General features: G+C 41.7%; 1 protein-coding gene across 1 annotated transcript; it reads left to right on the top strand.

The window, feature by feature from the left end:
* Window positions 1-3993: 3993 nt before the first annotated feature.
* Window positions 3994-14427, top strand: LOC139611680 (alpha-2B adrenergic receptor). The gene is made up of 2 exons (XM_071466537.1): window positions 3994-4398; window positions 7546-14427. Exon 2 carries the CDS (start codon window positions 7689-7691, stop codon window positions 9267-9269), a length of 1581 nt encoding a protein of 526 aa, XP_071322638.1. The 5' UTR covers window positions 3994-4398; window positions 7546-7688; the 3' UTR covers window positions 9270-14427.
* The last annotated feature ends 1018 nt before the right edge of the window (window positions 14428-15445 follow it).

The following is a 15445-nucleotide window of genomic DNA, read 5'->3' as shown; positions in this document are numbered from 1 at the left end:
GTTTCCCAGGCGTCGGACTGGTCGGTTTTTCAGGCTTTGTTTGCTTTAATGATTCGTCCTTTTCATTCTGACTATAACTGTGACATGGTGAAGCATCAGAGTCAGACTCTTCGTGTCTAGCTGTGCCACTGAACCTCCACATTACAACGGAAAGAAATGGGGCGAGAGACTAACGTGTAAAAAGCATAAATCTCAGCAGCAGGTAAACTCATGATGAAGATACTGATCCTCATCCTCATCCTCCGTCACTGTGCCCTCAGTCTACTGTATGTGGTTTCAAGGTGACGTCCTCATTCTGTCATCCTGAACGCTCAGTAATGGACAGGTCTGTTCTCTTAGCCTCACTGCTCGACTGTTGTTTAATACATGTCAAGTCTAAATGTCAGAGTAATTTTCCGCCAGACTACCTGCATGACAATAAAGTGAGCTGCAGATAAATATTTGGCAGTTAGTGGAGATAAAAGGAGAGCAGCATCTTGAAGCTTTTTCTTGTCAGTGGAGGTTTTTTAGGGTCAGGACAGAACACATTTGGGAACTTTTTTTGAAGAAGAATTTAAAGTTTAAAACTGACTCAGTGCACATGAAGCACTTTTCAATATCTGAGGTTAACACTAACCCTCCTTTGGAAATGAGTTTCTACCTGGTCTCTGGAGATAAGCTGACCCTGCTGTAGTGTGTTAATGCATCTGACCAAAGACAAGAGGGAGAGAGAAGCTGAAGTATCACCTTTTATTCAGTGTCCTGTTTCTCTGCTTTAAAATTCAGTTTATCTGCTCCACATGTATCAGCTCAGGTGTTATTAAGTCACCACATCAGTTCATCCTGAGCAGCATTCATCCCACAGAAGAACTCACTCAACATACTTAGTTCCTTTAGTTCTGACATAAAACAACGTTTAAAAGTGAACAAATAAAAAGTTTGACCTGGAAAAAAATCAAAGTCACAAGGATTCATCATCTGGGAACCATGAACATCTGTATAAAATTTCACAGCAGGCCATTAAATAATAGTTGACATATTTCTGACCATTGAACTGTGAATCTAGCACAGCTAAAATCACCAGGTCCAGGTCACATGATTTCCATCCTAATACACACAAAAATATTCTGACAATTCACCAATGAAACCAACACACAAACTTTCTCCTTTCTGTCTCTTCAATATTCAAAACTACAGCAACTTTACATGACAGGAATAACTGCTGCTCTTTGCCATCATGACACCGATTACTGACAATACGAAACATTTACTCATTCCTTATTCATCCCTTCAGCGTGCAGGCTACACCCCCAACACAAAACACAATCTGTAACACAACACAACACACATGTCAAAACCAAAAGTCAAGTCCAGTCAGTTTGAGTGGAGGAAACATGTTTTATTTATGTCAGAGATTCAGATTAATCACACAGGCTAATGCATCACCTGGTCATGTGAAGGCATTTGTAAAATATAACACTTTAATAACTACACACACACACACACAAACAGAAAAACTTATTCACTTTTTATTTCAGCTTCAGATGAACAGCAGCGATGAAAAAATCACATCCACACAGTAGCAACAGAAAACATTCATCTGTATGTGTCCTGTGTGTATCCGCCCACAGATCGACCCCTGCAGCCCTCACATGCATACATTTCCATTATATTAGATATTCAATACAACAAAGGCCGTTCCCTGTTATTCAAATGGTAAAAAAAAAATAAATCCGGTGATCACAGGATTGAAATGAAAACAATGGGAGATGAATAATAGCCTTTTAATTACAGCAGCTGTTGTGTGGAGAGTGATTGAAGAAAATCATTTGGTCAAACGTGCTGTGCAAACATGGAAATGGAGTAAATGAAGAAGACCTGTGAGTCAGGGTGAAGGTGTTTTCTCCAGTGTGGACCAGAGGTGAGAGGAGTCTGATATCCTGAAGGTATTGATTATAGCTGATCACCAGGCTCCAGCTCTCAGATTAATATTTGCTGTGAAACTGAGCTGACTGATGATTATTGTCCTGCAAACCACAGCAGAGATGATGATGTAAGTTAGATGTGTCTTATTTCTTTTACTGAGAGAAAAGTTAATCACAAGAGAAAGGAAACAAATCAACAGAGGCTTTCACGATTATATTTTATTGATTAATAATTAAAGGCAGGGGAAAAATGCTCAGAATTTATGATCAGCGTGCTCTGCTGCTCGAGGCAGCTCAGCCAACTTCATGTAACACAACAAGTCTAATAGTTTGAAAAGAAGGCAGCAGCACTTTGACTTTATTCAGCAGTTTACTTCTTGTGAGTAATATCTTCTGCAGAGCTTAAAACAAAGATCTTTAAATCATATTTACAGCATCTAGGGTAAAGGATGACGTTACTACGTCTCATTTTAGATTCTGATTTTACAACAATATAAAACTTTTTTTTTTAAGTTAGAAAATCGAAAACATAAAAACAACCACAAAACAGTAGAAAGGAAGAAAATTGTAGAGACTATTGCAGAAGAAATATCTTCACTTTGAAGAGCAAGATGTCATTTACACATTTTTCACACTTTGTTTTGTAGATTTAAAGCTTCATCCAGTCTAAAGGTAGATGTCCATGTGTTTGTGATTATAAAGCAGGTCTAGGTTCTATATTAATACTGTGAAAGAATCAAAGCCTCAGTCCACAGAGAAATGCACAGTGTCACAGTTTGGTTCAGGTTGTTGTTTGGACCCCCGAGCAGAATCAGACACGAGGCACTGACCTTCAGGGAAACAAGGTTTAATGTCAGTCTGGTGAATGTTCGGGGGGGTGATGAGGGGCAGGGGATCCAGGAAGCAGCCGGAGGAACTGGTGAGTGAATCCCTTGAAAAGCAGCAGGTGAGTGGTGTTGAGAACAAAAGCAGCCAGGCGGACGGAGCCGGAGCCAGCAGGAGACACAGGTAAGAGACAGAACTCAGGTGTGTAAAGAATCTGTCAGGTAGACACTAGAGAACCCAGCAGCCTGGAGAGTTACCACATGGTAAGCAGAGCAATAAGGCTGGATAGTGAGAGATAACTGGGGTTCTTGTGCTGAGCTGATGAGTTATGAGCTTCAGGTGCGCCGGATAATCAGTTCTGCGCCACGCCCACTGCAGAGAAGCAGACGCATACACACAGACAGGTGGGGAGGAGACAGCAGGGAAACAGACACAGGAAACTCTGGAAGAATCCTGGAGTCACAGCACGACCGTGACACAGCCTGAATTCAGACACCGAGCCGTCAGGACTTCTGTAACTTAGTGATGTCACAACAAAACAGTCACCACCCTCAGCCACGCCTCCAAGCCCCGCCCACCTGGACCCACCATCCAGGCTCACAGGATTTGGTTTCTCTGAGTGTTTACCTGAAATCTGCTGTATTTTTATTGGATCAGTGAGAAAACAGTCAGCCAATCAGAAGAGACTCTGCCCCGATGCTTCAGCCTTCGTCTCATCAGACCAGAGAATCGTTTCCTTCGTGCTCTGACGTCTTTAAATACTGTTTGACAGACTCTGATAAACCGTCAGTCTGAAGTTCTCCTGCTGTCTTTACACGTTATTATACGACAAAAGAGAACAATGGCCATCACAATTTCCCAGAATCCAAAGGGGTTCACGTTTCTTTTTTTCTGTGTCCAACCAACAAAAATAGTTTAATTTGTCACATCAGACAAACACAAGCAGAAAAGTTCACATCTGAGAAGCTGGAACCAGAGAATGTTTGGTGTTGATTATTACTGATCAACAGTCAGTGAATAGACTGATGGTTTCAGCTGATGAGGCAGTTCTGCTGCTTAATGAGCACTTTGAGGTTCAGTCCATTTAGCTGATATTCCTCCTTTGATATCGAATATTTTCATATCATTGCATTGAAACTTGAAGTCAAAGGTCTGAGTTCTTCCACCACTGCTGTTTCCTTGTGTCTCTAAAATGGGACAAACTGTGGGAGATTATTTGCTGTGGGACTGTCGCCGGACCCACAGCCGGGGGGGGGGGGGGCAGTTTGGAGGCTGCGCGTAAAGAAGCGCGTCCTCGTTTATCCGTTAACATCCGCATCACTTCTTCACGCCTCCCGGAGAGCAGAGTCTGTCCACAGCAACCACATCCACGCAGCCCCGGCGGATCCGTCAGCTTCTTCTACTTCATGAGAAAACTTCAGTGTGGTTTCCCCTCTCTCCTGTATCCGCTCAGTTAACTGGACCGACTGCACATTGGGGCTCCCCGCTGGTTCCTGAGCCACTCCGTGGATCAGCGCGCACACTCCGGACTCTCCGCCTCTGTTGTTGGACTCTCAGCGCTGCTTTACCGGACACTTTGCTCGCAATTCTGTGCAATTGTGAAAGAAAATAACTTTTTACGGTTCTTGGCTCTGAATGACGCTGAGGAGGTGAAGAGCTTCATATCTCAGTAAGTCGTCCTCTTATTTTTACTGTGGTCAAAGTTTGACTCATGTCAACATCAAAGCTTCTGGACAGATGCCATCCTTTTATTTACTCATGTTAGATATACAGACTCCATCCTGCTCATCACTGGAGACAACACAGCAGATCTCCGGCAGTAAACAGACAGTTACAGTGTGGATCACTGGCTTAAACAATATCATTACCATTATAAACAGCTTCTCCAACAAAATCATACTAATGCAATTAATTGTTGGCAAAACTGAAGACATATAACCAATAAACAGTGAGACCGAGCTGCAGAAATTGACACAGAACATATGATCTGATGTAGGATGGAGGACGTGGACAGAGGTGTTTAAAATTCCTGATCTGACAGCTCCAAACCAACAAAAACACACAACTATCGACTGGTAAATCAACAAAGAGATTCTAGTTAATGACAAAATAACTAAAATTCCTGCACTGACTCTTCAGTCACAGTCCGTGACCTGAGAAAATCTTGAAAAAATGTACTTATAAGTGTCTCTCTGCTTCCCGCTGCCCTATCTCACCATCACTGGGCTGACTCTGGCGACACATGCAAACAGAAGTCAAATCAGCAGATTAGTCTATCGTGAATCAAATGCAAATTCAGTCTCGTTTTCCTCCTCTGCTGCTGTGTGAATATGAGTCGACTGGTGGATGGAGATAACAGCCGATGGGGATGATTCCCCGGTCGCTGCCATATAAACGCATGAAAAGATCCAGTCAAAGCTCAGAAGATGGAAAACCATGTGGAGGACCAACCTTTTTGGCTTGTGACAAAAAGGTTGGCAAATCGATGTATACATGTGACATGGTCTGGATCTACAGGGGCTGCAACATGCATTGTAGCCTCAGGTTAATATTTTGCACGCTTAGCTGAAATTTGAATTATAAATTTGTCGTCATTAGGTTGTGAGGTTTGATATGGTGCAGGTCTGCCGCATCGTGTCAGTCTGTGCAACTACGATTCGTGTTTGCTAATCGTCTATATATCGTTACACGGACATTTGAAAACGGCTGCTGAAGTTGAAGTCGAACACCGGCAGCACCACAACCTCCACAGCTGAAGACACCAACAGTCATTTTACCAGCAGCAAAGGCTAAAATTAGCCTAGCTCTGCTGAGCCTGAACTACCCCAACCCCTTGGCCCACAACTTCAACAAGTGCAGGACGACCTCGATAAAGTTGAGCCTGTGCAGGTGTTTCTACTGTCTACAACTTTTTCCAGCGTAATCTGTTTATCAGGCACCTTAAACTCTTTTTGCACCTGAAACAAACGAGGTCAGAGGTCGTCTGTCAGCAGGTTACTATGACCCACAGTTAGGTTTTGTTGCTAGGCGACATATAGTGGTCGTAGTGATGATGACAGGAGCAAAGGGAAAAGTGCGGTGACGTAGTTTATAGAGCGACAAAGTCCACGTCAGGAGGAGGTTCGGGTGGATGGATGAATATGAGACAGGAGAGCGGTGTTCGATTCCCATGTGACAGGAGCAGTTTATGTTGTTTCTGACTGTTCGTTGTTATTATTGTAACCATGACAACAAAGATCGTCTAATGTTGAGGAAGAACTTATTTTAACCCAAATCACCATCTTTTCCTAAACCTAACCAAGCCATGACGGTTATTATAGTAACCATGGTGACAAATGTTGGTAGCCACTCTTGGTACAGTCTATTGAAACCATGACAACCATGGTCCAGTAAACCAGTCCTATGGGCTGTATCAGAGGGTTGGAAATATCACCTGTATGGTTGTTCAGGTTGGAGGACTGGTTGTATTTTGCATTATTATTGTTAATTTTATTTTATATCTAACCCATTAATAAATCATATTAAATAAAGGCAGAAAACAAAAACATTAGACAAACTAAACAGATATAAACATTAATCACATAAATGTCCTGCTGGATTACACTATAAACTGCAAATGTTTCTTTGGTTTTGATTATTCGATTACAAGAAACATTCAAGCTTCATTAAGACCTTTGCTATTACCACAGACGGACATTAAGTTATTTGTATTTGGACATTGTGAGTGTTTGATCCAGGTAAAAGCAGCTGTATATAAACTGGGCGATAATGGGTTTTTTGTGGACAAGGATCAGTTTTACGTGTTTGCGCCAGTGCAGTCCCACTTTGAGAGAGCCTATTTAAAATGTACCAACTCAATTATATCCATTAATTGATTATTTAATTAACATTTGCACTTGCACTGACCTCCTGCAGAAACACAATACGCTGCATCTGCTGTTTCAGAGCAATTTATCCTGCTCTGGTGTGTTTTTTTTTTTAACTTGTTGTTTCAAACCCCTTCCCCTTCGCTCTTTTCTCTGCAGCTTGTGAACAGTAATGTCTGAATTCAGCAGGATACTAGCTAATCAGCTTTGGGAGTGACAGGCCAGATGAATGAGTAGTGTACCACTTTGTAAAGAGGCAGCGTATTTACTTCCTTGCTGCAGATGGGGCTGCAACATTAACAGATGTGGAAAAATTATTCAGATTAAGTAAAAGTAACAGGACAGCAATGTAAATATGTCCCATCACAAATTAAGTTAAAGTCCTGTGTTCGTATTTTAACTTGAGTAAAACTAAAGAAGCATCAACAGCAAAATGAAGTTAAAGTATCACAGGAAAAGTACTTCCTGTAGTGACACTATCACAGTAAAAGTACTTCGTTGTGCAGTAAACAGTTTCCTGTGACTGATTCTCTACAACATTATCAGATCATCAGTCCTGAGTCATCGATGCCTAAGCAGCATTTTACTGTTGAGGTGGAGCTGGCCCAGTGGCTCTGAACCCCGGGGCCAGGCCCCTTCAAAGGGGCACCAGATAAATATGAGGGATTATAATGATTCATGGGAGAGGAAAAAAAGATTTGTTTTCGGTTTTCAGTTTGTCCAGTTACTTGTATGTTATTGTATTTCTATTCAAATTTATTTTATTACTTTTCTGTGATGTAATTTTTATTGCACTACATTTATCTTTAAGTCTTTATAAGCTGTTGGGTGGATTTAACCTGTCCAAGAATCTAAGTTAATATTGTGTCATAACATATTGCTAATACACGTCTTGGCCATTTCCTTAAAGTGTGTCTCTCTCTTGTCTCTCTCTTCCTTTTGGTGTAAAGATCACATGGCTTCACCTTGACTGACACCCACCCAGCCCCTCACTCTGAGAAATCCTGTTTCTCAATGGTTTACCATCGAAACGCCCGTCTGCTGTCTCACATTCTGTAAGAGACTCTCAATAAAGTTCACCACCATCACCACCATGGCAACTACCCCAGATGCTCCCTGCCTGGCGGAGCTCGGCGGACTCCCCAACAGGAACATCAGCCTCATCTCCAGCATGCAACCCTGCAACCGGAGCACCGTCAGGATCTCACCCTACACCCCGCAAGCCACCGCAGCTTTCGCCATTGCCATCACCTTCATGATGATCATGACCATTGTCGGGAACATCCTGGTCATCATCGCTGTCCTGACGTCCCGATCCTTGAAGGGGGCTCAGAACCTTTTCCTGGTGTCGCTGGCTGCAGCGGATATTTTAGTCGCCACACTAATTATCCCCTTCTCGTTGGCAAACGAGCTGCAGGGCTACTGGGCGTTTAGCTCTATTTGGTGTGAAATCTACCTGGCGCTGGATGTTCTCTTCTGTACCTCCTCAATTGTGCACCTGTGCGCAATAGCCCTGGACCGCTACCTGTCGATCTCTCGGCCCGTATCCTACGGTGCCAAGCGTACTCCCTCAAGCATCAAGGCGGCCATTATTGTTGTCTGGCTCATCTCTGCCGTCATCTCGTTCCCTCCTCTTCTCACCCTAGACAAGAGTGAAGGAGGTGAAGAGGCTTGTGAACTAAACAATGAGCGCTGGTATATTCTCTACTCCACCATTGGATCATTCTTTGCTCCCTGTGTGATAATGATCCTGGTGTATGTGAGGATTTATCAGATTGCTAAGCAGCATACTCGCTGCCCGCCAGGACAGAAGCAAAAAGCAGTGGCAGGAGGAAACGCCAACATGGCAACTAGTGAGCCTGAGCCAAAGTTATCCGAGCAGTCACAACAGAACGGAGATCAAGGAGGTACAACTGCTGGCGAGCAAGAAAAAGCCCTGACCACAATGTCTGGCTCGGATTCCACCCCATCATCACTTCAAAAACCGCCTGAGAGCACCACGAGCCAGGACTCTCAGCACTACCCTCCTCATTCAAGTACTGCTCCAGCCCAGAAATCCTCCACTTCAATCCCCCAATGTCACAGCCAAATCCTATCAGCTGTTGAAAGCAAAGAGTCCCAGAAACATCCTGATGAAGTTGCGGACACGCTTCCTGACAACCCCTCCAGCTCTGGCTCTGAGCTCGAAATCGGCGGGGAAGGTGTTCTCAGAGAGGATGGCAAACAAGAGATGAAAAAAACTGATGCGCAAACTTTGGGATTGCCCCAAAGCAAAGGATTCAAAGTTCAGATGCTAAACCTGGCCTGCAGATACAAAAACAGTATGGCCACATCATCAGGTACCAAACTGGTAGCCGAGGGAACGCCTACGATTCAGGGGACGCCCATTTCCCGCCGTAAAGCCATGGTGAACAGGGAGAAGAGGTTCACCTTTGTCTTGGCTGTAGTGATGGGCGTGTTTGTGATCTGCTGGTTCCCCTTCTTCTTCTCTTACTCCCTTCAGGCGGTGTGCCCTGAGACTTGCAGCATCCCGAACCCGTTGTTTAAATTCTTCTTTTGGATTGGCTACTGCAACTCCTGCCTCAACCCCGTCATATACACCATCTTCAACAAGGATTTCAGGAAGGCCTTCAAGAGGATACTGTGCAGGGACACCAAGGGTACGTTCTTCTAGAAAGCAAAGTATAACTATTTTTTGACCTGCCGCCGGAAAGAAAGACCTCTATCAAAAATGACTTCTTTCTTTCTGTACTTTGTGTATTTGACCAGGATTGACCTTCTGCAGCATCCACATAAACACTTGTACATAAAGGAGGAAATTGCATCCATTTTCTCTTCTCCTTGTGCTTCTGTCTGTTAGCTGAGTCACAGCTGCACTGACAAAGACGGAGACTTCAGAAAGCCACAGTCAAGTGGCCAAATCAATTATCTTTAATGTTATTTAAGAATACAGTATAATTGTATATTCAGTGACTCTGAGGATGAGTGATTTGATTATGTTTTGAAACGGAAGTCAAGAGGATACAGAGTCTGTATTCAGTAATTTAAAGTACAAAACAGAGCAATGATGGTGTATGTGTTTTTGTGTGTCTGTGTGTGTGCAAGGGGAGTAGAGGAGAGTTGCCTGAGGGTCTTACTGGAAAAGAACAAATATCACTAAGTGTCCTTTATCAGAGATAACATGGGCACTCAAGAAACACAAGATCAGGGAAAATGTGAGGATTCTCGTGTCTGTGCCTCTGACTCTCGCGCTTTCCTTCCTTCTGTTTCCTCCTCCATCTAAAGCTGTGACTTGGAACGTATACATTACGATGGGTAGAGCTTTTATTCTCGCTGTGTATTCCCTAGCCTACCGAGAACCTTTGATGTTACACCTCTCTCTGGAAATTGCTCATTAAGGTGATGGCCGAAGGCTGTACTGGGAAAAACTAGAGCGAGAAAGCTGAAAATCAGCAGAGGTTGCATGAAAGATGGAAACTCTACATGTGAATGTGATACTTGGAGGCATCTCAAGCTGAGCTGTTCCCGTCCCCCCACTCCCTTTAATCCCCCCTCCCCTTTAATGTTATTTTTCTTCTCCTCTAAACTGAGAATGATGCAGAGTCAGTGCATGTGTTTAGGTTACAGCAGTGTTTGCAGAATGTTCACCAAATTAAATTTAAGATGTTTTTAATACCACACAGAATCCAATTCAATACAAACAAACATTAAGACCTGCTACTGTTTATTTAGTGCATGAATTTACTGACATTATTGAAAACAATAATTCCTAGAACAGGCCGACAGGACACAGGCCCACGGGCCGAGGGGTCAGTGGGCCCCTGGGCAGGAGCCGCTGTATGAAGTGACTATTCACATCTCACAAGTAGAAATGGACAAAGCCATTCCAAAGAGACTCAAAACCACCACAAAGATCCTCTTTAGTCTGTGCCCAGAAATCCATTGTCTCTTAACTTGTCAAGGCCTGGACTCAGATCAGTGGCAGAAAACTGAAGGTTTTAAAGGTTTTTGCTAAAATCAATTCCTAACAACTGTCTCCTGACAGTCAAAGGTTTATGGTGTTACTGTGTACAGCAGGGCAGAAAAAATATAACTTCTAATTTATTAGCATTTGTTAGAGAAAGTTTACCGGTTTTTAGGACTGATCTGCAGAGATGTTTTCGATTTATTTGCTGTGTGTAATGAACATGATGGATAGTGGGCTCTGAACCCTTTTCTGCCAAAGCAATACAGACTGTATCTGAACCCGGCACTGACCCCGAAGATGAGCTGAATCCCAGATAAAGACGCTCCTCCTCCTCACTCTGGACTGATTTGATTTGGAGTGTGTGTGTGTGTGTGTGTGTGTGTGTGAATACTGTATGTATATATGTACAGTATGCGTGTGTGACCGAGCTGCATGTTTTTCAAAAAAGCACTTCTTATCTTTTGAAAGCCAACAGACTGAAGCATCCAGTACTATACACATGTAAGATAACACTGATGTTGGAATCAGCTTTTGTACAGTACAACCTAAACATTAAACAATATTAATTCTTGTCCTTTTAAAGTCCAACTGAAATGAAAACACGTTTTTTTATACAGCTCTTTATGCTACATGTCCTGTGCTCTGTCTCGAGCCTACAGTCCTGCTAGCAGCTCTGTGAGGCTGTAGACACAGCAGTGCTTTGAGCTAAATGCCAACATTAGCATGCTAACATGCTCACAATGACAATGTTTCACTATCTTAGTTTAACGGTTAGCCAGCTAATATTTGATTGTAATGCAGCGTTCGTGTTAGGTGAGTATTAAAAATCCATTCACATGAGCCTCTGACTTGTTATTCCACTTCTGAGATGCTGGAAATGTCTGACAGCAACGATATTGACACATTAACAATTAACAACAATTAACACAACCTGTTCCGCTGGTACTAATGTATAACACAACAAAAGAAGCTAATTCAAGCTGTTGATCTGCAGTGACTACGAGGTTAGCGCTAAGGCTAATCACCTTCGAATAACGTGTGGAAGCTCCTCAGTCAGAATAACGGGTATTTTTTCCTGTTCTTCGCATTTTGCTTTGTCATATATTTTGGTGGAAAAACAAAAACGTTCTCTGTGAACATTTTACTGAAATGCATCAACGTATTTGCGACGTGCCAAATAACTTGTCCTCATAGAAAACAATCTGGACACAATTACGCGTTTTACAAAACATATTGCCGTTGCAGTTTAGTTGTGTAGAAACATAATTTCTAACAGGATTGGGCTGTCGAACCACATCTCCAGCCTTGTTGGGATCAGTATTTACTCTGACAGAGAGGCCAACTGGATTGTGACACACAGCTAAAAAGCTAAGATAGCTTCCTTCACTTTGGACTTTTCATTCTCTCAAATCTCCGTATTGTGCAGATGGCTTGGAGTTGGTCTATGACATAAATTTGCGAGTCAAAGTTGTTAGTTATGGTTGTTATCAGTTTTTTTTGCCTTAATACCTCCGTTGTCTGAGAGCCCTCACCAGCTCAGCTGTCAAACACAAACACTGGCGTGCCCACTGTAAAGGCTAAAGGATCTTTCTTCACCTCAACAATAAAAATAAAAAAAAAATCATTTATTTTTGTTTTACTGCTAAAAAAGATGATTTTTGTGATTTCAGTTGGACTTTAACTTTTGAATAATGTTCAAAGTACCACTCAGTATTGCCTTGTATCTACTCCTATCTCTGCTCCTGTGCTGTTGTGTCCCAGTGCTATGCTTTTATTTTGAAACTGCTCCATATTAAGGGTTTGAATAAAGGACATGGTGAGACTGTACAAGCACTGATTGTGCTCGCTTGTTGTTTCAGAGGAGAGTGGGTGGGATTTACTGTGAGCACTTACAGAGCAAAGAATAATGAAATCTGACAATTTACCATCGCTGCTTTCTGTCACAGTGTTTTAGGAAAATTATCATTGTCTGCTTCAGTGACTTTTGACCCAAATATAATGTATAAAACAACATTTACATGACAAAGCAAAAGGTGTAAAAGAAGAAGATATTCCAGTGTTCTTCTAAGAAAGGTGTCAGCACAAACAATTACCACATATCCCAAAAAGAAATAGATACAATTATAAGATTATAGGTGATAATTAGCTGAACAAGTGTGGGAAGTGTTGTTAACCACACTTTGTGTCTTGCAGTAAAGACACACTTATGATTTAATGCCAGTGTATCATTTAGTGCAATGATGACATGCAGCTCTTATTGTCTTCTGATAAAGATGTTCTGTCTTCAGGGGCTGGAAATATTTTTTAAAACCTTCTTTCTTCTCCTCCATCCAGTCTAAAGGTGGACGTCCATGTGTTTGTGATTATAAAGCAGGTCTAGGTTCTATATTAATACTGTGAAAGTATCAAAGCCTCAGTCCACAGAAAAATGCACACAGCCTGTATTCAGAAACTGAGCCTTAAAACCAGCCGTCAGGACTTCTGGAACTTTGTGATGTCACAACAAAGCAGTCACCACCCTCAGCCACGCCCCAAACCCCGCCCACCTGGACCCTGGTTTTTGGTTCTTAAAACCACAAATATATCTTCTGATGGAGATCAACACTTCAGATGTGGAACCTTTGATTTAGTGTGTGTGTGACCAGAGGCTGAAGCTCTGCTGAGAGAGAAGTTTTGAAAACTTTTTCTCTAAACACAAATTTGACCCAGAGCATCTAAAACAACTGAAATCTCATAAAGTCCTCAGGTGACAAACGATTTCAAACTGTGTCTGAGAAGTTTTTAAATAGTAAAATGTCATATTCATTTCTGTATCTTTATGATGACAGATTCATAGCTGCAAGGCATTATGGTAGTGGATTTTTAATGTCTTTTTTATGATGCCATATTAAGCCTCTGCCGTGTGACATCATTAGTTTCTGTCAGCGACAGTTCATAAATCACTTCAGCTGGAAACAGCTCAGTGACATTAAAGCTGACTGCTAACAAGTTGACAACGTGTCATACAAATACCTGCAGACACGGCAGCCAATGAAACGCTGTAAAATACAGGTTTTATGTCCAATCATAATGTCACATTGATTGACTGTCACAGTCGGAAAACAAACGCAGACACAGAGCAGCAGCTTTACAGCCTCCTCCTGTACTTTATGTATCTGAATCAGTCCCAAAGGTTCAGATTAATGTGTTGTTAACAGTGGAGCTCTGTGGCGCAGTGGAGTGAGATACTGTATATCAGGCTGTGAAACTCACACAGTGCTGCTTTCACTGCTGCTTTTGCTCTTTTCACTGGATTTATTGACAGATAAATGCAGGGAACCTCTCAGTGATCTGCTGAGGCACAAAAGAAACGCACTGTTTCCTCCTGTTTGTTTGATAAAAACTACAATGAGCAGCTCTTTGAAAAACAAAATTATATATTTGTTTTTATAGAGTTACATCTTCAATAGGAGCTGAGAGCCACAGACAGAGGAGGGAGGTCAGACAGTGCTCAGAGACGGACTATCACATTGTTGGTTTTGGTCTTATTGTGAGATTTGTTGACTGTAGGTTTCCATTTTTGAGCAAAACAGGAATTTTTTTTTTTTTTTTTTAGAAAAGTAGACAAAACACTTTTTTCTCCTCTCGCAATCTTGTTCCAATTAAATGTGATGACACATTGTCCAGAATTTGCCTCTCGGTTGGAGCTGACTCTCTGGGGCCACAACTTAATGTGAAGAAAGTGTTTCCATTTCAGTTCTGTGAAATATTACTTTGATGAATAGTCTGAAAAACCACATCATGCAAACGTATAGTTTTTGTGACATTTGAGAGTTTTTTCTAAATTCTGCTTTTTCCATGAGCTTTAGTTCACAAATTCAAATTGTGCATTAAGCAGATTAATGGAGACACAGCTAACAAGACAAATATATGAAGCAAGGGGAAAAGGCAAATAAACTTCAGATAAGATTTGCTCTGTTAGTTTTCTCCAGAGTTTTTGATCCTGTTTCATGATAGAGAGGGCGGGGCTCAGGAGGGAGAGTGTGTTGTTCTCCTCCAGAACGGGAAAGACTCTGAGCTCCACATTGAACCTGATGTATTATCAATGTGGGAAAAAGTGCTGAATGAATGTGTGGTTGAATAACTCATAATAGTGTGAAGTGTTTGAGTGTTTGTTCAGACAAGAAAATCTCTATAAGAGCGAAGTCCATTTCAAGAAAACTGAAAAATGAGATAAAAATATAGAATACACCTTAAATGTAAATATGACAAATTTGAGTATTTTCTTTTAATCTCCTGTCTTCCTGACAAACGCTTTAGTTATGATCATTTCAACTCTATTATGTGAACTGTGGATATTTTATTTCATCACATGGAGAAGAGAAGTAGCAGTGTGGTTTCAGTGCGCTCCAGCAGCACCACACCTATGTTACCTGTTGTTATTGAAGAATTGTCTATAAATTTGTGGGGACCTCACTGCCACTAATACATATCAGAAATGAAATAGGAAAATGAAATAACATTGTTTATAAAAAACAGTTTCCAACCAAATTTCACAAGTAATCAGCTCCTGTGGCTGATTTCAATCCACCTGCATCAGCAGTTGTGAACATTTCATGACAGAAATTTAAATTGAATTTTTATCAGTAATATCATAACAAACAACCAATATATTGCAGGATTTCATCATTTATTCCCAATATAATTCATTCGTCTTTCTCACTTTGAATAACATTAAATAAACCTCCAGTGTTTCCTGTTTCCTGAATGTGTTACAGGAGTTTATGTGTGTGGTTACATAAACAGCAGGAACGCCCTGCTACCGTCCACTAGCTTCACGGCCTTATATCGCCACCTCTCCACATAAAGGAAATACCAGCGTTGGTAATCACCAGGCACGTAAT

This window comes from Trachinotus anak, unplaced genomic scaffold (genome assembly GCF_046630095.1).
Source record: "Trachinotus anak isolate AG129_WGS33_773 ecotype Australia unplaced genomic scaffold, CSIRO_AGI_Tana_v1 ptg000028l, whole genome shotgun sequence".
In the NCBI taxonomy this organism is placed as follows: domain Eukaryota; kingdom Metazoa; phylum Chordata; class Actinopteri; order Carangiformes; family Carangidae; genus Trachinotus; species Trachinotus anak.
The sequence above is the reverse complement of the archived record's forward strand: the minus strand, read 5'-3'. Positions and strand labels throughout refer to the sequence as shown.

Excerpts from the sequence above, each read along its gene's own strand:
- LOC139611680 (XM_071466537.1), top strand. The coding sequence starts at position 7,689 with ATGGCAACTACCCCAGATGCTCCCTGCCTGGCGGAGCTCGGCGGACTC.